Source organism: Carcharodon carcharias, chromosome 19 (genome assembly GCF_017639515.1).
Source record: "Carcharodon carcharias isolate sCarCar2 chromosome 19, sCarCar2.pri, whole genome shotgun sequence".
Classification (NCBI taxonomy): domain Eukaryota; kingdom Metazoa; phylum Chordata; class Chondrichthyes; order Lamniformes; family Lamnidae; genus Carcharodon; species Carcharodon carcharias.
This window is the reverse complement of record NC_054485.1, coordinates 18,532,615-18,555,400: the sequence shown is the minus strand read 5'-3', so window position 1 is coordinate 18,555,400 and position 22,786 is coordinate 18,532,615. Positions and strand designations below refer to the sequence as shown.

Sequence of the window (22,786 nt, the reverse complement as noted above, 5' to 3'; positions counted from 1 at the left end):
TCATTGAATTAAATCATTTGAAATACTGACAGAAAATGTGAGGAAAGAATTTGAATGCTCTAATTGCTCTAAGGCAGGAAATTAATACAGAAACTGGTACCCCTCCGTCCTCTACAAGGCTATAAGACCCTGACCCCTATATCCTGATTGAGCCAACTCTGCCTCCTCAAAGCTCCTAAGCCTCAATTCCAGCAAGACTCCAGGGTCCCTTATCACTCCACTTCTGTATCGCAGAGTCCCCTCTGTGTCAGTCATGACTCAGTTGGCAGTGCTCATCTCCAGGTCGGAAGGGTGTGGATTTAAGTGCATTTCTGGAGCACAAAGATCTAAGCTGTCACTTCAACGCAGCACTGAGGGAGTGCTGCACTGTTGTAGGTGTTGTCTTTCAGAAGAGACATTAAACCGAGGCAGAACATAAGTACAGAAACTGGTTCTCTCAGATGGATGTAAAAAATCTATTGGTACTATTTTGAAGAGGAACAAAGGAGTTATCCCTCGTGTCCTGATCAAAGTTTGACCCTCAATCCACATCACTTAAAATTAAATTTTCATTATCACATTACTGTTTGCAGGAGCTTGCAGTGTGCAAAGTTGGTTTAGGTGTTTCTTATTTTACAGCAGTGAATACGGCCAATGTTGTACTTTTGAATTGTAAAGTGCTCTGGGACATCTGAGTGAAAGGCACTGTAAATGAAAATCTTTCTTTTCATAGATTTTTAAATTGTATTTTCAGTGCTCTCTAATCCCAGGGTTGCTCTGTTGGTCCCAGACCCAACACTTCACAGTTTCCAATCCCAGTGTTTCCACAACCAGCATGTATCCAGTTCAATCCTATCGTCAGAGCTGAATGTTCTCTTACCTGCTTTGTGCCCATGCATCCGACAGCCTGAAGCCATTACTGTGGAGATGGATTCCATTTGTAACTCCATTTGCTATTGATTTTCCATTCTGTAAATCTGCAAGTTGAAAGACCACCATTATAGGCTGGGCTCATGGTTTCAGGGAGAGTACATATGCGCAGATGTGGCAATTCAATTTATTATTTCTTCCCACATAGAACTGATGATAGAATAAGAATTTCCATTCGGAAGACTACTCTGTTCATCATGCGCTTACTATTCCCTACATTGGAGCCATCTTCTCATTTCCCAGCTCTTTCCCTGTGTTCCTTAACATGATTCTTTGTGTTTATCCAATTTTATCCAATGCTACTGAAATAAAAAAAAGCAAACGCTGCAGATCTGATATAAAAACAGAAAATGCTAGAAAAATCCAGTTGATCAGTGTGAAGGGCCCAAAATTGTTGAATTGCATTCAAGAGAACTATTTTAGCCAGCACTTATGTCTAACAAGAGGGGGCACAATTCCAGATTGTCTTTTTTTTAATTTATTCATGGGATGTGGGCTTCACTGGCTAGGTCAGTATTTATTGCCCATCCCTAAGTGCCCTTGAGAAGGTGTGGTGAGCTGCCTTCTTGAACTGCTACGGTCCATGTGGTGTAGGCACACTCATGGTGTTGTTAGGAAGGGAGTTCCAGGATTTTGACCCAGCGACAGTGAAGGAACAGTGATATATTTCCAAGTCAGGATGGTGGTGATTTGGAGGGGAACTTCCAGGTGGTAATGTTCCCATCTATCTGCTGCCCTTGTCCTTCCAGGTGGTAGTGGTTGTGGGTTTGGAAGGTGCTGTCTAAGGAGCCTTGGTGAATTCCTGCAATGCATCTTGTACATAGTGCACACTGCTGCTACTGTGTGTTGGTGGTGGAGAGTGTGAATGTTTGTGGAAGTGGTGCCAATCAAGCGGGCTGCTTTGTCCTGGATGGTGTTAAGTGTCTTGAGTGTTGTGGGAGCTGCACTCACCCAGGCAAGTGGGGGGCATTCCATCACACTCCTGACTTGTGCCTTGTAGATGGTGGGCAGGCTTTGGGGAGTCAGGAGATGAGTTACTTGTCACAGGGTTCCTAGCTTCTGACCTGCTCTTGTGGCCACAATATTTAAATGGCTAGTCCAGTACAGTTCCTGGTCAATGGTAACCCCCTCCCCCCAAAGGATGTTGATAGTGGGGGATTCAGTGATGGTATTGTAATTGAACATCAAGGGGCAATCGTTGGATTCTCTCTTGTTGAAGATGGTCATTGCTTGACACGTGTGGCGTGAATGTTACTTGCCACTTGTCAGCCCGAGCCTGGATATTGTCCATGTCATGCTGCATTTGGACATGGACTGCTTCAGTATTTGAGGAGTCGCGAACGGTGCTGCAACATTGCGCAATCATCAGTGAATATCCCCACTTCTGACCTAATGATGGAAGGAAGGTCATTGATGAAGTAACTGAAGATGGTTGGGCCGAGGACACAACCCTGAGGAACTCCTGCAGTGATGTCCTGGAGCTGAAATGACTGACCTCCAACAACTACAGCCATTTTCCTTTGTGCTAGGTATAACTGCAACCAGCGGAGCATCTTTCCTGATTCCCAATGACTCCAGTTTTGCTAGGGCTCCTTGATGCCACAATCGGTCAAATGCAGTCTTGATGTCAAGGGCAGTAACGCTCACCTCATCTTGGGAATTCAGCTCTTTTGTCCATGTTTGAACCAAGGCTGTAATGAGGTCAGGAGGAAAGTGGCCCTGGTGGAACCCAAACAGAGCATCAGTGAGCAGATTATTGCTGAGCAAGTGCTGCTTGATAGCACTGTTGATGACCCCTTCCATTACTTTACTGATAATTAAGGGTAGACTGATGGGCTGGTAATTGGACAGGGTGGATTTTCACAGAACCAGTGTTGTAGCTGTCCTGGAACAGCTTGGATTGGAGGGCGGCAATTTCTGGAACACAAGTCTTCAGTACTATTTCCAGAATATAGTCAGGGCCCATAGTTTTGCACTATCCAGTGCCTTCAGGTGTTCCTTGATATCACGTGGAGTGAATCAAATTGGCTGAAGATTGGCATCTGTGATGCTGGGGAGTTCCAGAGGAGGCACAGATGCATCATCCACTCAGCACTTCCGGCTGAAGATTGTAGCAAACGTTTCAGCCTCATCTTTTGCACTGATGTGTTGGCTCCCCCATCATGGAGGATGGGGATATTTGTGGAACCTACTCCTCCAGTGAGTTGTTTAATTGTCCACCACCATTCATGACTGGATGTGGAATTTACATCTGATCTGTTGGTTGTGGGATCGCTCAGCTCTGTCTTTCGCTTGCTGCGTATGCTGTTTGGCACACAACTAGTCCTGTGTTATAGCTTCACCAGGTTGAAATCTCATTTCTAGGTATGCCTGGTGCTGCTCCTGGCATGCCCTCCTGCATTCTTCAGTCAACCAGGGTTGATCCCCGGCTTGATGGCAATGGTAGAGTGGGGGGATATGCCGGGCCATGAGGTTATAGATTGTGTTGAGTATAATTCTGCTGATGGCCCACAGCACCTTATGGATGCCCAGTCTTGAGCTGCTGGATCTGTTCAAAATCTATCCCATTTGGCACGGTGGTAGTGCCACACAACACGATGGAACGTATTCTCATTGTGAAGGAAGGACTTTGTTTCCGCAACAGCTGTGTAGTGGTCACTCCTCCAATACTGTCTTGGACAGATGCATCTGAAGCAGGCAGGTTGGTGAAGATGAGGTCAAGTATGTTTTCCCCTCTTGTTGGTTCCCTCACCATCTTCTGCAGACCCAGTCTGGCAGCTATGTCATTTAGGACTCCGCTAGCTCGGTCTAGTGGTGTTACCGAGCCACTCTTGGTGATGGACATTGAAGTCCCCGATCCAGAGTACATTCCGCACCCCTGCCACCCTCAGTGCTTCCACCAAGTGGTATTCAACATGGAGGAGCACTGATTCACAGCTGAGGGAGAGTGGTACATGGTAATCAGCAGGAGGTTTCTTTGCCCATGTTTGACCTGATGCCATGAAACTTCATGGGGTCTGGAGTCAATGTTGAGGACTCCCAGGGCAACTCATTCCTGACTGTATATCACTGTGCCACCACCAGCGATGGTGATGGTGGTGTCTGGGACATTACCTGTAAGGTATGATTCCTTGAGGATAACTATGTCAGGCTGCTGCTTGAGTAGTCTGTGAGACAGCTGTCCCAATTTTGGCAGTTAGAATCAACAGGGCTGAGACTGCCGTTGTTATTTCCAGTGCCTAGATCAATGCCGGGTAGGCCATCTGGTTTCATTCGTTTTTTTGTGACTTTGTAGTGGTTTGATACAACTGAGTGGCTTGCTAGGTCATTTCGGAGGGCATTTGACATCAACAACATTGCTGTGGATCTGGAGTGACATGTAGGCCAGACCAGGTAAGGACAACAGATTAGTGAACCAGATGGGTTTTTACAACAATCAACTTTTAATTAGACTTATAATTCCAGATTTTTATTTAAATCAAATTCTACCATCTGCCCAGTGCCTAGAGAATTACCCTGGGTCTCTGGATTACCAGTCCAGTGACAATACCACTATGCCATCATCTCCCCTAAATGAGGGGAGGAAATGAAGCTGGACAGGTGAATGAAGTAGTAGTGGGGGACCATTTTAGAGAAAGTGACCCATAATGCAGTTAGATTTAGCATCATTATGGAAAAGGACAAAGATAGAACAGGAGTAAAAGTTCTAAATTGGGAGAAGTTAAATTTTATAAAGCTGCGAGGTGAACTGGTGAAAGCGGACTGGATACAGCTACCAGAAGGGAAAACAGTGCCAGTTTTATGTAGGAGGCATTCAAAAGTGAGAATCTATGGGCACAGAGTAGACATGTCCACCAAATCCAGAGCCTCTGGTTATCCAGAAGCATACAGGATAAAATAAAGCAGAAAAAGAAATCTTATGACAGTCATTAATACTGTAGAAAGCCTAGGGGAGTATAGAAAGTACAAGCGTGAAGTAAAAGAGGAAATGAGGAAAGCAAAGGTGATTTAAGGTGATTGGTCGAAGGATTAGAGGGGACATGAAGAAAAACCTTTTCACCCAGAAGGTGGTGGGCATCTATAATTCACTGCCTGAATTGGTGGTTGAGGCTGAAACGCTCAACTCATTTAAAGAGTACATAGATGTGCACCTCAAGTGCTGTACTGCAAGGCTACAGACCAGATGCTGGAAAGTGGGATTAAAACAAGCGTCTGATTTTTTTCTTCTCTTTTTTAGTTGGTGCAGATACAATGGGCTGAACAGTCTCTTTCTGCACCATAACCTTTCTATGGTTCAATGGTCTAGCAGCAGCTGTGGAGAGAAATAGGGTTGATGTTTCAGGTCTGTGACCTTACATCAGGAGCAGTTGTATTTCCAGTATTTTCTGTTTTTATTGCTATTTAAATAATAAGGCTTCAATAACCATTTATGGTAATCTATTCCACACATGAGCAGACCAATGGTTTGTAGCATTAATCCTGGGAAGGAAGGAGCATAAAAAAACAAAATGAAGTTTTGGTCAATTTCAGGAAAATTTGACGGAACTTCCCTTCAGATTGCATAAGGCAAGCAAGCTGCTGGATATTATAGGTCATCCAGATCACAGCTACCTTCCACAGCCTAATGTCCTCCCTTAGGATCTCCCAAAGCATTTTCAAGATTTCTCATATCTGTTGGTAACCTGCTTGAGGTCAGTAAACAGAAGGGAAAGAACTGAGTCTCTGGCAGCTAACCTAACCCTTTGTCAATGTTATCAGCATCTATCACCATACATTTCAATAGTCATCCAAAAATGTTACACCCAAATGATTTACAATTTTAAAAACATTAAGTCTCATCCCTTGAGTCACCATTTTTCAAATGAATGATCTGAATTCTCATTCTGTAACTATTAGAATAAAGTATAGATTGCCTTCATATTGTCTTCTTCTGTAACCCCTCTTGTGCCTCAATCTCCCTTTTTGTACAGGCATGCAATATTTGCAACTCTCTGGCACCACTTTCATATCCAAGTGCAAATGTAGCAAAGCCATACATTACACTGAGTTACAGAGCCTTAATACTTTACTAGACAAGTAATAATTCCTTAAACCTTATTTACTTTCCTTACAGCTTGAGAACCTTCAGTGGCTGATCAATTATATCCCACTCCACTCCATTTTCCTACTTATTTCAAGGAAATTGGAGGTAGCCAATTGACTTCAGTTGAATATTGGTTGGAGTGGGGGAGACGAGAGAGTATGGAGAAAACATATGTGCTCAGATTACCAGGATGTAATAAGTGTTTTTTCTCAGGAATGTGTTCTTGGGCCTTAGCTTATCTATCAACGACTTTGATGAAGGAACAGAAATTGTTTATCCAAGTTTGCAGATGACACAAATTTGGGTGGGGCTAGTAATTAGTACAGATGGAGACAGGAAGCTACAAGGGTTTCTGCTGTGAATAGCACATGGACGAGGCGTTTGCACTTTATCTGTGCAGAATCGATATCAAGAGATTTCAGAAATACAATTTTTGTTTCTTGGAGCTGCTGGTGGATCGTTTGTCTCGGCGATCCGGAAAAAAAAACAAGTTACAGACAAATTAAGTGAACAGGCAAAACTGTGGCAGCTGGAGCTCAGTATGGGCAAGTACAAGTCATCCATTTTGGACTCAAAGATAAATCTAACCATTTTCTGAATGAGAAACCAGGAACAAACTAGAAACTATCAGCAAAGATAATAGGAATTAAAAGCTAGTACAGTACAAAATACAATTACAAAAGTGAATGTAACAAAGGCTTTTATCTCATGGAGGCTGGAAAGTTATGCTCAGTTGTATGAAAAGCCTGGTTAGTTTGTATCTGGAGTGCTGCGTGCAGTTTTAGGTACTGTACCTCAACAAAAATATATTGGTCTTGGAGCAGTGAGCGCAGGGTCTCCAGAATAATACTAGGGCTTAAAGGGTTTAAATTACGAGGACAGATTAGATTTATATTTCTTGGAGTATAGAGGATCAAGGGTGATCTGATCTAGCTGGTTAAAATGTTTATTTGAAAGGGTGGATACTCTTTATGGATTGCCCCAACAGAAGTAAATAACTTTAACATGTGTGTCTTTTGAGAGAATTCTTGGGGGAAGTAAGAAGTAAACCTGAGTGCATAACATATGTAACTATATGTTGAATTAATTGTGTGTTTTATTTAATTCTTTTATTTTACTCTTTTACAATAAAGTATGTGTTTTGTTTAAAAAGAAAGTGAAATCTTGTGGCATTGTTCTACTGGTTAAAGACAGGTATTCGGATTTCTCTTTAAATGTTAATTCTCCCTAACCAGATTGTAACAGTGAGATCAAAGTTCACATGCTGAACAAAATAAAAAATACACAGAAACTGAATACAAATAGAATAAAACATAGAGAAGCACAAGACTCAAATTATCCAAAACTAGCCCCTCAAACCCAATACTGATCCATCATCAAAATCCTGATGAGCGCAAGGCTGCGCCACCCAGGTTAAATCCATGAGTGTGTGTGCGTGTGATGTTTGGGAACAGAGAAAGATAAACAATTACAATGAACCATGGTAGAGAAAGAATCAGAGGGCGAAGAAGAAGAACCCTCCATGACAAAGGGGCTATAACTGAAATCAAGCTTGTCTGTTCTCCCCACAGAAGCAAGCAGAATATCTGTTTAGTGTTTACAGCGTTTGCAATTTTGAGCCTTTTAATGAATCTCTACAGAAAGGGAGCAAATGCACAGGTACTGTCAGGATTCTAGGGGAGAAGCGAGAGCATTTGCACTACTAAAGTGGTATCTTTCAGTCAAGGATTTGTGAAATTAAAAAGGATACACTTTTCTGAGTCAGGTTTTAACTTTTCTATTCACTAGCCGATGTTTCTGGTTCTTCCTGATGTTGACCCCATGTCATAACTCTGGAATTAGGCTTTCATATGTTTGGGACTCTTACAGGGATATTTGGGAATCTCAGATTTTTGAAAGAGGCCATCACTAATATAGCAGCTGCTGGCACTTTGTCCAAGGCCTGAGCAGAGTTAGAGTTTGTGAGTAAAGTACTTTGTAATCAGGTTCCTCACAACATCTATTGATCTTACAATGAAATCATTGAACTTTGGTCAACTGGATGTCAACTTGGCTCAGTGGGTAGCACTAACTCTGGGTTACAAGACTGAGAGTTCAAGCCTGACTGCTTGAACACATATTCTAGGCTACTCAGTACTGTGCTAAGTGCAGTAGGTTGTTGGAGCTTCAAACAAGGTTATGCCTGTCTGTTTCAGTGTTGTAATAGGGAGATAGCAGAGTTGGTATTGAATAAATGAGGTGAAAAGAATTGATGGGCCTTCATCCAAAGTCATCTTGATCCTTTGTCCCCGGTTTCAGTGCCTGCTAAACATGAAAATCCCATGTCACAATCCTGGAGAAACCTACATTTTTCAATATTAGTATCATTGATGTCAGCTACTCAGGAAAACATCTAAAACTATGGACTGTGAAGATGTGTGTTCAGGTGAAGTTTGGGGCGGGGGATAATTGAGTAATTGCACAGATGTGAGTCAATCACATTCTTAAAATCATACATTTTGACTATAGAATTTACAACATGATAACAGATCCTGCACAAGCACCCAGTCTATTAATTTCAGCTCACTTTATCAGCATATCCTTTTATCCCTTTATCTGTCAAGCAGGTATGTAGCTTCCCCTTTCTAATGGAAACTGTACACCGTATCAGTGTAATTATGTCTACTGCCAGTAGTGGACTGCAGCATTCCCACAGGCAGGAGAGTGTAATTATAACATCACAAGTTTACATAGGCAGTTTCCATTAGAATTGTGGACACGGGGTTTATAAAGGCAAAGTTAACAAATGATGCATGTAGATTTTTGAGATATTATTAATTGATCTTCCTTGGCATTTCAGACATCAGGGATTATGGTCTCAAATATCCACTCCTGCTTATCTGAGTTATCTGTGGTGTCCTATCCAAAATTTATCCCTCAATCAACAACACAAAAAATAGATGATCTGATCGTTAACATGTTGTTTGTAATTTTTTTCCATCCACCCCTGCAAGCCACTGGTTTTGAGATAGTCCCAGGAACTGTCCCCTCTCAGTCTCAGATTTTGTACAGAAAATACTTGGAGAGGACCTCAGACATGAGCAGTGAGGATGAAGGAGGCTAGACAGTGTGGTGCACAACATGCACTGTCCCTTTACCTGCCACAGATATTACACACACTAAAAAACTCACCAGTAGAGGAGTGGCACTTCTTGGGTAGCAGAAATGTGTAGGGCTTTTGCTTATTCGTCAGATCAAACAAATAGACCTGCAAACGAGAGACATTTATTTGCTTGCTATGAATTAACTTGTGCAGTGTAGCTACAAAACCAAGCTGGATTAATGCAGTCTAGCATCAAATCAACTAATTAATCCTTCAACAAAGCTCTACAAGGAGCTTGGCAAATGGGAAGAATGAATATTCTGCCTTATGTACATCAGGAATCCAGGATGGGATGTTTCAGTTATACTGCAGTTCCCTTAAAATCAAATAAGGAAAATGGATAGGGTAAAATCTACCCAAGCAAGCTCTAACTTATGCACATGCAACAAACTTTGAATGAGTTCCACTTGTGTGAAATATTTCTGTTTGCGTTCCAAGTTTAACATTTCCACAGCAACTGTTCTGCTGCTGATCAACAATGGACATAATTAGCAACTAAATCATGTTTGCGGGGACAGTGTAAGATGGGGAGTGGGAGGGAGATTTCTTTCATGGTTGAGGGTTCCTGTCCCTCCCACACAGCCATTATCTGCTGTGTCACACGAGCGTGCAGCAAATTTGGCGCATTTCCATTTCAACTTTTTGCTCAATTGCAACTCAAGCTATATTTATCTAAATTTATACCCAAAGTACAAGCAGCCCCCAGCCTGTCAAACAGCCTGGTTTGCCTCAAACTTTAAAGTAATCTTTTTAAAGAAATACTCAGTGATGTCTCATGCAATATCTGAGTAATTACTCATCAACAGCCCTTCAAGGCACTGTGCATGAGAGTTCCTGTCTTATATCCCATTAATTACCTCAACATATTCAAATCACAGATTTCGATTGGACGGGGTAGAAAACATTCTGTTCTACATCTATGGCTCTACAGGGCTGGGGGTGGGGTGGGGGGGTGGGAAAGCGTGCACTGTTGTAGCCATCTGACTCCTGGGAATAGTTTGCGGTTTTATAAATGATGGAAGAGGGGCAGGTTACAATTTGCCAAAGAAAAGAATGATTTTATGTATTTTTTTGGACAAGTATGGCTTTTAAAATGCGTGAATATTGATTGCTAGTTAGTTCAGGGAGGGGGTGGGTGTAGAGTGCTTCCTCAGGTACAGGGCCCAGGGTGTGAGGAGGGGTATCTCCCCAGCTACAGGACCTAGGGAGCAGTATCCACCCAGTGTACAGGGCCCGAATATAAAAGGCTCAAACCCTAATATAAAAGGCTCATATACTGGTCAACTTTTCTTGGGTTCCTTTGGAGATAAAGATATTGGGCCGTAACTTCCAAGCTCTCTAGTGTTGTATTGGGGGGCACCCCAAAGAAGCGCTGGGGAATCCCCTTCGGAAGTTCCCAGGTAAGGTTTGCATGGCAATTGCCCAGAAGTGCAAACTTCCTCTGGGCAATTGCCCTGCACTGAGAACCATCTGGAAATACAAATTCAATTGCAAACTTTGGAATGGTTCCAAATAAGTTACACCAATAGTTAGCCAGAAAAAGTTAAAAGGGGTAAAACCACTTCCAATTTCTGGGTACCTATTGTACAGACCCAGGTTGACCTCTCACAGGACTCACCCCACACCACCAACCCCCCAGGCCCAACACCCTCTTCCCACATCCACAGACTCAACTGCAACCGCCCCCCCACACCTACCCCTCGAAGGCCTGACTGCCTAACCCCCCACCATCAGGCCCAACACCCTCCCCCCACCACCACGCCCCCAGGCCCGAGCTGAAGCACACCACCTCCACACCATGAGGCCCGATACCCTCCTCCAAACCATCCCCACAGGCCCAGCCGACCCGAGGCCAGTTCACCCCCGCCCACCTCTCACGATCCTCCGACCAGCCCCTCTGACCTATCCCCCTCGACTTCACAACTCCCCCAAATCATATCCAATTAGCTTAGACACTTACCTTATCCCTGGCCTGTCAAGGACCTTCAAACTTATCTGGTTTACGGCAACTAGTGCCGGAAAAAAGGGGTGTGGCCTCCTTCTCTTCGACTCGGCTGTAGTTCGACACCAGGCCCCAGGGATGCACTGCACTGCCCGGATCTTGCCCAGCCTGAGTCAGAAGGTCAGGCGAGACAGGCTGGGAAAAAATTTAGGTAAAAAATTAGGCACGGAGTGGCAATCCAACACTGATTGCCACTCCAAGGAAGTTCAGGCCCTTTAAAGAATTGCCCTCTGTCCTACCTGCTCCCCTCCCATGTTGACTAAGAGTTCGGTTCCATCAGGGTTGAATGCCACATAAGTGGCTACGAGCACACGGAGGCGATTGTTATAATCGGGTTGTTTTACTGGCAGATGACCTACAAGAAGGGGAGGGAGAGAGAGAGAGAGAGAGAGATAGAGAAAGAGAGAGAAAATTAACCAGAAGCTACAGAACATCAAGAAAATGTCTCTACAGCCAGAGAATCTCATTTAGGCCATTTTGACTCTCTGACAGTACTGGCAAGCCATTCAAATGTTATTCAACTATAAGAGGATTACATGACCACATTCAAGATCCAAACATGCACTTTCTAGCACTAATATTCTGGAAGTGATCAGAGGAATGTAGAATTAGGTTCATGGATGGTCTCTGTTGAGAACAGGGATAGATACACAATTCCCCACTGGTTAAAGTTTAAACTGTGATTTTGTTGTAAATAAACCTGATACAAAAATCTTTAAAAATACACAGCTGATGTATGCTATCAGGGACAAGGGAGAATTACGGTTGGATTAACAGATTAGTTTGAGGTTTTATCCTTTAGTAACACTGGTCACACACTGCACATCCTCCCATTCATCTCTTACTGGCCCCACAGACAGACCCATTAGCAACACTTCGGTCACAATGACAAACTGCTCCAGGAAAGGATTAACATCTTGTGAACAGGACCTGTACACAATATTCAGCACAAACAACTGTTTCCTCCAGCATCACATACAGAAAAGTCCCACTAAATCTCGACCACTCTCACCACCTATACAAATCTCAAACACTTGGCTTTTGACTACCCTCGATTCCTGGCTCATGCCTATATTCCATACACTGTGTTAACACCATAGGAGGTTTTAAATTAAAGGCACTCTACAAATGGCCAGCTGTTGTATTCAAGACTCACTTCAACAAAAGTCTAATGATGGAATGAGTTATAGGAAAGAACTCCATTAATTGGATGCATTTGTGCAGAGAGAAAGGATTGGTGAGAAGCTGGACTTTTCCTGTGCTGAAACCTTAGGAACAGGTCAAAGTACTTGAGCCCAAAACAGGAATCAGTTACTGTGGCAAATGAATGAAGTCTTCAGACTGTCTGGCTGAAATCAGAGGACTCTCTGATGCTTCACGTCAGATTTTATGGAGCTCAAGCAGTGCAAAAACCGAAATCCGATTATTGATGGGTCCTCAATTACTGTAATGAAGAACATACCATTTCTCAGCAGCTACAACCTTCATCTGATTAGCTCAAGGTCAGATACCCCACAAGCACTTGGCTTGGTCCTGGGCTGGGTTAGGGTTCCCAAATATATGTCACCAGGGTCCAGCAGATGTATCACAAGGACCACTAATACTGCACAAAGACAGAGGGACATAGAGAGGAAAAAAATTATCACCTTGAAACTGGAAAAATAAAAGTGGCCATAGTTTTGGGATCTGTAAACAAACCTGGGAAAATACATGAAAAGGGAACACTGAATGCTGCATACCTGCTACATAATACTGAACAGCTCCATCTGGCACGGACTTGTACCTGTCGCAAAATGTGTGCAATCCAGGGGTTGAGCTCTGCTTTGCTGTTTTTCTACCAAAAGGAAAAGTGAAAAAGATTACACACAATAGAAGGCGAAGACTTGAGGTGGCAGAGCGATAGAAGGCGGTGGGAGAAATCAGACAAGAAACCGCAGTGATCCTCCATTCAGTTGACAGAAATGGCTTTAACCCCAAAACTTACATGTGAATTCATATATCATGAATTCTATTAATTTGCACTGCATAAATACCATTGGATGTTTTGAATGCTGCACCATGATGTGGCCTTATATGGTGAAGATAAACATGAGAGGGCAGCTCTGTCCAGGATACCAGTGTGCAACGTCTTCTGACAACCAGAGCACAGGAAGTAGCAATGGAATGATGTTGGTCATGATAGAGGGAACAAGGGGAATTATTTTACAGTAACTCCCTCCATTACCAATCATCCTCTCGCCTCCGTATTTGAAGTTGGTTGAGGTTAGATTTCCTTTCTCAACATGTTAGACCTGATGAAGGGTGTATCAATCCAAATGTTAATTTGTCACTTTCATCAACTTATCCAAAAACCACTAACTCCACACGGCTTTGGGGCCAAAGTGGATAGTTTCACAGCCACAAAAAAAAAAATCTCTAATGACAGATTAGCAAATTGCTAAATTCAAAGATTTACCTCCCAGACCATGACCAGGTAACTCACCTCAGTTGGTCTGAGATAATTGGTTTAGGTGTTTTGGGTCAAGGAGAACAGAAAACAATCAAAGGTCCTGCTCCTGCATGCAGCCTATTAAACTCTGTATATGGATGGATATTTGGTGAGGACTGCATTGGGCCCAAAACATGAGATACTGTGTCAATACTCACTTTCTAGGTTTATACATGAAGAATTACCAGTGGGCTGAGGCAAGGGCAGCCAATGCCTCAAAAAACAAAGGCCCAGCAATCCAAGCATTAGAAACGCAGTGTAGGGATGCATGCTGGACGCAATGATTTTCTGATATTGTCCTAACCACTCTTACAAGGATCAACTCTCAAAACAGCAGGCACTCATTCTCCTGAACCTCAGTATAACAGGAATAATTCACTCTCTCCAAGCTGGAGGGCCTAAATTTTCACTGAATGGAAGGGTGACACTTGGGGCAATGCATCTATTATAACTGAAATAATGGGCTCTCCACACACTTCCTGTTGGAAGGGACTCCAGAAATTGATTACATACAATTTATAGATACAAGCAGCATTTTCTGAATGGAATATTCTGGGCAGCATGTACATGTTGCTCTTACTGTACCAGCAACTTCCACCTTACCTGTGATTGTGAATCATGCGAATGTCATAGACTCGCACAAAGGGACCACTTGCCCCAACAGCAAGGTAGTTATTGTTCTGAGGATTAATGGCTAGGCATTTAGCTTCCACATGCTGCCCGCAGTATTCTGTAAGATCCACCAGTACCTGCGAGCGCTTGCTGCTCTCTCTCAGGTCATACTGCCTGTAATAGAAAAGGAAAGAGTGCACATTAATGGAGATGAAAGAAAGCTCAGTTACTAACTGCCCCTCTCCACGGACTTCCCTTGCCCCTCTGTCTCTATATCACTCCCAGCCCCACAATCCATCAAGATCTCTGCTCCTCCAATTCTGGTCTCTCATGTAACCCCCTCTTTGCTCCATCATTGGCTGCCATGCCTTCAGCTGCCTAGGCTCTAAAGTTCTGGAATTCCCTCCCTAAATCTCACTGCCTCGACTTCCCGTTTTAAGATGTTTCTTTAAACCTACCTCTTTATAGGAATATCAGAGCAGGTGTTGGCCATTCTGCCCTCAGTGCCTGCTTGCCATTCGATTAGTTCATGGCTGATCTGATGTGGTGTCAACTCTACTTTCCTGTCCCCCCCCCCCCCAAAGCATTTGACTCTTTGTCTATCAAAAATCTAACTAGCTCAGCCTTGAATCAATTCAATGATCCAGCCTCCACTGCTTAATGGGGAAGAGAATTCCACAGACTAGCCACCCTCTGAAAAAAAAACTCATCTCATCTTCTTAAAAGGGAGACTTCTTATATTTAAACTGTGCCCCTTAGTTCTAGTCACCGCAACAAAAGGAAACATCCTCCTGACAGTCATCCTATTAAGTCCCCTTAGGGCCTTAAATGTTTCACTAAGATCACCTCTCATTCTTAAACTGCAATGGATATAGGCCCAATTTGTTCAATCTTTCTTCACAAGATAAGCCTTTCTTCCTAGGAATGAGTTGACTGAACTTTCTCTGAACTGCTTCTAACGCAATTATACCTTTTTTCAAATAACGAGACCAAAACTGTTCACAGTACTCCAGGTATGACCTCACCAAGGGTCCTATACAGCTGCAGTAAAACTTTCCTACTTTTATATTCCATTTGCCTTCCTAATCACTTGCTATACCTGCACTAACTTCTTGTGATTCATGTACCAGAACACCCAGAACCCTCTGTACCATCAAGCTCTGCAATCCCTCTCCATTTAAATAGTATATTGCTTTTCTATTCTTCCTCCTAAAGTGGGCAAGTTCACATTTTCCTATGTTATACTCCATCTGCCAAATTTTTGCTCACCCACTTAACCTATCTAAATCCCTTTGTAGATTCTTTACTCCCTCTTGACAATTTACTCGCATACCTATCTTGGTGTCACCGATAACTTTAGCTACTTACATTCAGTCCCTTCTTCCAAGTCATTGGTATGGATTGTAAATAGCTGAGGCCCCAGCACTGATCCTTATGGCACTCCAACAATTACAACTTGCCTATCCAAAAAAGATCTATTTATCCCTACTCTGCTTTCTGTTAGTTAAACAATCCTTTATCCATGCTAATATGTTACCCCCTACACATGACCTTTTATTTTGTGCAGTAACCTTTGATATGGCACCTTATCAAATACCTTTTAAAAATCCAAGGACACCATATCTATAGGTTCCTCATTTATCCAGCTTGCCTGTTACTTCCTCAAAGAATTCTTAATAAATGAATCAAACACAATTTCCCTTTCACAAAACCATGTTGACTCTGCCTGATCCCATTATGATTTTCTAAGTATCTTGCTATAACCTCCTTAATAATTGATTCTAGCAATTTCTCTATGATAGAGGTTAGGCTAACTGGCCTGTAGTTTCTTGCTTTCTGTCTCCCTCCTTTCTTGAATAAAGATGTTACATTAGCTGTTTTCCAATTCTCTGGGACCCTTCCAGAATCTAAAGAATTTTGGAAGATTATAACCAATGCCTCTATCTCTGTAGCCACTTCTTTAAAATCCGAGGATGTAGGCCATCAGGTCCTGTGGACTTGTTAGCTGTTAAATCTAATAGTTTTCCCAGCACCTTGTCCCTGGTGACGGTGATTATTTTAAGTTCCTCTCTCCCTATCAGCTCAATTTTCAAGTATCTTTGGGAAGCTAAGTCCTCTACAATGAAGAGAGACACAAAATACCTGTTCAACACCTCTGCCATTTCCGTGTTTTCCATTATTAATTCCTCAGGCTGACTCTAGAAGGCCAACACTCACTTTAGTTACTCTTTGTCTAAATACTTGGAAACTCCATTTTTCATATTACTAGCTGGCTTTCTCTCTTACTCAACTTTCTCCCTCTTGACTATTGTTTTAGTCATTCTTGCTGGTTCTTAAAATCTGGTCAATCTTCTGAATGATCAGTAACCTTCACAGATTTGTACACTTTTCTTATTAATTTGATACTATCCTTAACTTCCTTATTTGGCCACAGATGACGTATCTTCCTCATAGTCCTTCTTTCTCACTAGGATCTTTGCTGAAAGTTATTAAATACCTCCTCAAAAGTCTGCCATTGCATCTCTACTGTCTTACCTTTTAATGTAGTTTCCAGCTCATTTAGCCAACTCTGCCTTCATACCCTTATAATGACCTTTAATTGGGTTTAAAACACTAGCCTTGGACTCACACTTCTCAACTTCAAACAGAACTTGAATTTTGATCATGTTATGATCACCGTCACCAACAGGCACCTTTACAATGACATCATTAATTAATTGTCTCATTGCATTTTACAAGGTCTAGAATAGTGTGCTAGGTGGTTGCTCTAGAAATTGTCATGAATACGCTCTATGAACTCATTTTCCAGTCTACCTTTGCCAATCTATATCTACAAGGTCACTCATGATTACTGTGGTTCAGTTCTTACATGCCCCATTTATTTCTTCTTGTATACCCTGTCCTACAGTGCAACTACTGTTAGGGAGCCTATAAACTACTTGCGCAAGTGACCTCTTATCTTTTCTATTTCTTATCTCCACCCAAACTGATTAAACCTCCTGTTCTTTCAAGCTAAGGTCATCTCTCATTACTGTATTAATGTCTTCCTTAATTAACAGAGCTACCCCACCACCTTTTCTAGCTTCCTATGTTTTCGAAATGTCAAATAATACCTTCAATATTAAGGTCCCAGCCTTGGTCACCTTGCAACCAATTCCCTTCCTAGTCCTTTCTATATTGTTGGTAACCACGTAGGCCATGACAACTGGATCCTCCCCATCCCACTGCAAATTCCTTTCCAGCCCAAGCAGATGTCCAGAACCTTGGCACCAGCAAGCAACACAGCTCTCTGGATTCTCGCTCTCAACTACAGAGCAATGTGTCTATCTTTGACTATACGGTCCCTTGCTACTACAACATTCCTATTTACTCACCCAACTTGAATGACTTCCTGTACCACGGTACTATGGTCATGCATATTTATTTCTGTGCTAACAATTCATTCATTTTGTTATGAATACTGCGGACATTCACGTACAAAGCCTTTAATTATGTCCTTTTAACCATTTTTGCAATTGCCGGCCTTATCTGCTGGTGAACTCATGTTTGTACGCTTCTGTCCCTTCCTGTTACACTCTGGTTATCACCCAAATCGCTACCCTGCTCTATCACCTTATGTTTCCATTGAATTTACCACATCTCCACTCATGTTCCCCCCCCACCCAACTATTTCATTTCAAACCCTCTCCTTTGCTCTAGTTATACGACTCACCAGAACACTGGTCCCAGCACAGCTTAGATGAATGGTACAGCTCCCACTTTTCCCAGTACTAGTGTCAGTGCCCCATGAATTAAAACCCCTTTCTCCCACACCAGTCTTTAAGCCATGCATTCATCTCTCTCGTCTTATTTGCTCTATGCCAATTTGCTCATGGCTCAGGTAACAATCCAGAGATCACCTTTGAGGTTCTGCTTTTTAATTTATCCCTAGCTGCTCACAGTCTCGAGGCAGAATTCCTTTCCTAAGTCCTTTCTATGTTGTTGGTAACTACGTGGGCTATGACAACTGGATCCTCCCCGTCCCACTGCAAATTCCTTTCCAGCCCAAGCAGATGTCCAGAACCTTGGCACCAGGCAAGCAACACAGCCCTCTGGACTCTCGCTCTCAACTCCAGAGCACTGTAGTTGGCTATATGGTCCGTTGCTACTACAACATTCCTATTTACTCACCCAACTTGAATGACCTCCTGTACCACGGTGCTATGGTCAGTTCACTCATCTACCTTGCAGCCCCCACTTTCATCCATACAAGTTGCAAAAACTTTGAACCCATTTGGACAATTGCAAGGGCTGAGGCTTCTCCACTTCTACCTCCTCAATCCCTTACCTGCCTCACTCGTGTCATACCTTCCTGTCCCTGACCAAATCAAAAGACTATAGTCCAAGGGGTGTGACTATCTTCTGGAACAAAGAACTCTCCCCCTCTTTATTCAAGCTTTCTTAATATCTCCAGGGGTTTGGGGTTTTGTCCGATTGGATTTGGGTGAAAGGCCTTGGTGATACATGTTCTGTATGATAACTGCTGCAGCTTTCACTGCTAACAACCCAAGAGCTGAGACAGGGTACCTCTGGTATAGCATTGGCAGGTCTCCCTTCTAAAATAACCCAAGCTTGCATTGCAATGGCAGGGGGAGGTCTCTGGGCCTGGGAGAGGAACAGGGGACCAATAATGAGAGTCCAGTATGAAGACACAACAAACCTAATACACACTTCCTTAAAATTCCACAAAGAGCAATGGGAATGATGAAGACAGTGACAGTTAGTCAATGAGTGTGGCTGTCTCTCCCACAGTATAAACTGTTGCAGTGAGTGGGCTTTCAGTCACAGCTACAAGCTGCAGCTATCCTGGGAGAGTAGCCTGTGCTCCGACACATACCGGACTGTCCCATCCTCTGCCGCACTCCAGAACGTGTTGGGCCACATGGGAGCAGCTGCGATTCGCTTCACGCGATTGGTGTGCTCGCCAAACATGTGAATGGTTTCCTTTACAGTCAAGTCATGGACATGCACCTTGGAATCAGCAGCTCCTGTTATCAGCGTGCGGTCATTCGAGTGAGGAAGGAACTGGAAAACAGGGAATTATAAAGAGGTAACAGCCCACAATGCCATATGCAGCAAACAGTGTCCCCTCACCAGCAATTTGCACTGTGATCATTACCAATGCTCAGTGGCATCAAGATGGAGGGTATTAATCACCATTCCGTTTCACAGTAAATACCATCTCCTGGAGATATGGAGAAATGACAAAGTATGGTTAGTAGGTATTGAGGGGAAGGAGGCGAAGAGGTTAAGAGAGGGAACTCCAGAATTGGGGCCTTGCATCAGCTGCATGGGCCATCTATAATGGAGCAAAGGGAGGCAGTATGGACAAGTGGCTGAAGCCAGAAATAGTGGATTGTAATCTGGAGGAGATTCCACAGACAGCACCTCAAAGTCAGAAAGCTCTTTGTTGGAAAGTGATATCTCCTCCCAGGTTGCGATCTCCCAGTCTCAGCTGGCATAATTCAGCACAGGTCATCAGGTGCAACATGCTGGCAAGAAGTCAGGAAAATATTGCGGCTAATCCCCAACACAACAGTGAATTAAACCATTTTTATAATGGGTGCTTGATCCATTCAGCCAGTGTTCAGACTGGCACAGTGCAATTTCCCCAAAGCTCCAGGGACACAATCACCTTTGCAGTCCTTTCAGTCACCATTGAGCTTGGCAAGATTCATCACTTTTAGTTAGAATCATAGAATTAAACTATTTCAAGAGTGTTGCTGGAACAGCCCCAAGGCCGAGGGACCAAACTATCATAGCTCTGTCTTGGGGATAGAAGCAGCACAATGGAAAATAAAACCTATAGCAAATACAAGCTTTATATAAATTTGCCCCATAGTTTGCACAACAGAATTCCATCTTCAAGATCAATCAACATAAGGCATACAACTCTCACTGACTCCATTCCCTCTACAATCCAAAATGAATATGAAGTTTACCACTGAGTGCAGTAAGCAGGAAAGAGGCAGATACCTTTACTGTGAATATGTTGGCCGTGTGTCCAGTGTGCATGGTCAGCAGTTTCTTGCAGCTAAAGGGATCCCAGAGAATGGTGTGCTGATCATCTGATCCTGAGGCCAGCAAACTACAATTGAAGACAGTAAGAATGAGTGCCTGAATTCAGTGACACAGAGGGGTGGAGTGGTTTGTGGCAGGGGTGAGGTATGCAGGGGTGGGTGGAATGAATCAGGGGCAAGGTACAATGAATCAGGGGCAAGGTACAGACAGGTGGTGGTTTGTGGTGGGGAGGTGGTGTTGATTGAGTGGGCGCCATTACTTACTCGCCCTTCTCATTCCATTCCAGACAGTTCACACACCCAGAGTGACCCTGTGGAGCAGAGAGAGAGAACAGGGATAAGATTAAGAGTCAAATCTTAAGACGACACCCACAGCTTATAAGCACACAAACACAAACCATTTACTGGAAAGTCTATGAACAGCAGCAGCTGGGGTCATTGTATTTATTGGAAGATTTAATATGGGTATTTAAAACTGAGTAGTTTTGATAAAATACAAAGGGAGAAACTGTTTCCAATGGAGGAGAGTGGGTAACCGGAAGATGCAGATTTAAGGTGACTGACAAAAGAACCAGAAGGCAGATAAGGAGGACAATTTTATGTAGCAAGTTGTGATCTAGAATGCACTGCCTGAAAGGGTGGTCAAAGCAGACTCAAGTGGGAAATAACTTTCAAAAGGGAATTGGATAAATACTTGAAGTGAGGAAAATTTACAGGACTTTGGGGAAAGAGCGTTGAGTGGGACCAATTGGATAGCTCTTTCAAAGAGCCGGCACAGTCACGATGCACTGAATGTTACAGTACAGAAAACAGCCAATGAATTTCACATGTCACTCACTCAATCATCCATATTTTAGCAGGGCAGAGGGGGGGTTTCAGTAGGAGTACAGACACCTCACCTCCAGCTCGCATTCCAGGCCCAGCCGCTTGATGAATGGATCAATGACGTGATATCGTCGCTCGAACTGCAGAGTGTTCCTCTCCTATAGACACAAGGTGCAGTGTGAGATGAAGATAGGCCTCATAACCCACTTTTCCAATCACCAGTCTTGCCCCACCCTCACCGGACCAGCTCTCCCAAAATGAAAAGACGAATTAGGAGCAGGAGTAAGTTACTTGGGCCCCCGAAACTGCTCCGCCACTCAATAAGATCATGGCTGATCAGATTGTAACCTCAACTTACATTCCTGCCTCCCCAATAACCTTTCACCCCCTTGCTTATCAAAAATCATCTACCTTCGTCATAAAGATATTCAAAGACTCTGCTTTTTGAGGAAGAGGATTTCAAAGACTCATCATCCTCTGAAAGAAAAAAACTTCTCCTCATCTGTCTTCAATGGGGGAACCCTTTATTTTTAAAAAGTACCTCTAGTTCGAGATTCTCCTACAAGAGGAAACATGCTCTCTACATCCACCTTGTCAAGGCCCCTCAGGATCTTATATGTTTCACTCAAGTTGCCTCTTACTCTTCTAAACTTCAGTGGATACAAGCCTAGCCTGTCCAACCTTTCCTCACAAGACAACTTGCCCATTCCAGGTATTAGTCTGGTAAACCTTCTCTGAACTGCATCCAATACATTTACATCCTTAAAAAAGGAGATCAATACATAGTACTTCAGCTGTGGTCTCACCAATACCTTGTATAACTGAAGCATAACCTCCCTTCTTTTGCATTCCATCTCCCTTGCAAAAAACAACATTTTATTCGCATTCCTTATAACTTGCTGTACTGTAATCTTTTGTGATTCATGCAATAGGACATCCAGATCCCTGTGCATCTCAGAGCTCACAATCTCTCACTATTTAAAAAATACATCTTTTTTAAAATATCTATAGAAACTTTTACTATCTGCCTTTATATTTTAGCTAGCTTTCTCTTGTACTCTTATTTTTCTCTCCTTATTAATCTTTTAGTCATTCTTTGCTGTTTTTTATATTTTGTCCAGTCTTCTGACTGCTACCCATCTTTGTGCAACGATATGCTTTTTCTTTAAGTTTGATACCATCTTTAACTTTTTTTTAGTTAACCATGGATGGTGGGTCCTTCCCTTGGAATTTTTCTCTCTTACTGGATGTATCTATTCTGTGTATTCTGAAACAGCTCCTTAAATGTCTGCATCTGCATGTCTGTTGACCTATCCCTTAATCTAATTTGCCAATTCACTTTAGCTTTCCTGCCCTCATAATTGCCCTTATTTAAGTTTAAAATATAGTCTTATGCCCACTCTTCTCTCTCTCAAACGGAATCTAAAATTCAATCATATTATGATTGCTGCTACCTAGGGACGCCTTCACTATGAGGTCATTAATTAATCTTATCCCATTGCACAATACCAGGTCTAGTATAGCCTGCTCTCTGATTAGCACCCAAAATGTGCTATTCTAAGAAACTATTCCAAAAACCTTTTATGAATTCCTCATCTAGGCTATCTGCCCGTCTGATTTTCCCAGTCTGTATATAGATTAAAATCCCCCATGTCTATCACCATAC

The 22,786-nt window shown here is 42.8% G+C and overlaps 1 protein-coding gene and 1 non-coding gene across 3 annotated transcripts in view; one reads left to right on the top strand and one right to left on the bottom strand.

Annotated features, from left to right (window-relative positions):
- Positions 1-22,786, bottom strand: part of wdtc1 (WD and tetratricopeptide repeats 1) — a 55,043-nt gene that overhangs the window by 19,087 nt on the left and 13,170 nt on the right. For both annotated transcript variants that reach the window (XM_041212129.1, XM_041212130.1), the window contains exons 3-11: positions 21,195-21,278; positions 20,560-20,606; positions 20,252-20,363; positions 19,113-19,300; positions 14,228-14,410; positions 12,876-12,970; positions 11,376-11,491; positions 9,164-9,239; positions 860-956 (exon numbers count right to left, since the gene is read on the bottom strand). In XM_041212129.1, coding sequence (XP_041068063.1) covers positions 860-956; positions 9,164-9,239; positions 11,376-11,491; positions 12,876-12,970; positions 14,228-14,410; positions 19,113-19,300; positions 20,252-20,363; positions 20,560-20,606; positions 21,195-21,278 — 998 coding nt within the window. The remainder of the gene's footprint in view (positions 1-859; positions 957-9,163; positions 9,240-11,375; positions 11,492-12,875; positions 12,971-14,227; positions 14,411-19,112; positions 19,301-20,251; positions 20,364-20,559; positions 20,607-21,194; positions 21,279-22,786) is intronic.
- LOC121292044 lies at positions 6,334-6,469 on the top strand. Its single transcript, XR_005946170.1, has one exon. It is a non-coding gene; the product is annotated as a U11 spliceosomal RNA (small nuclear RNA).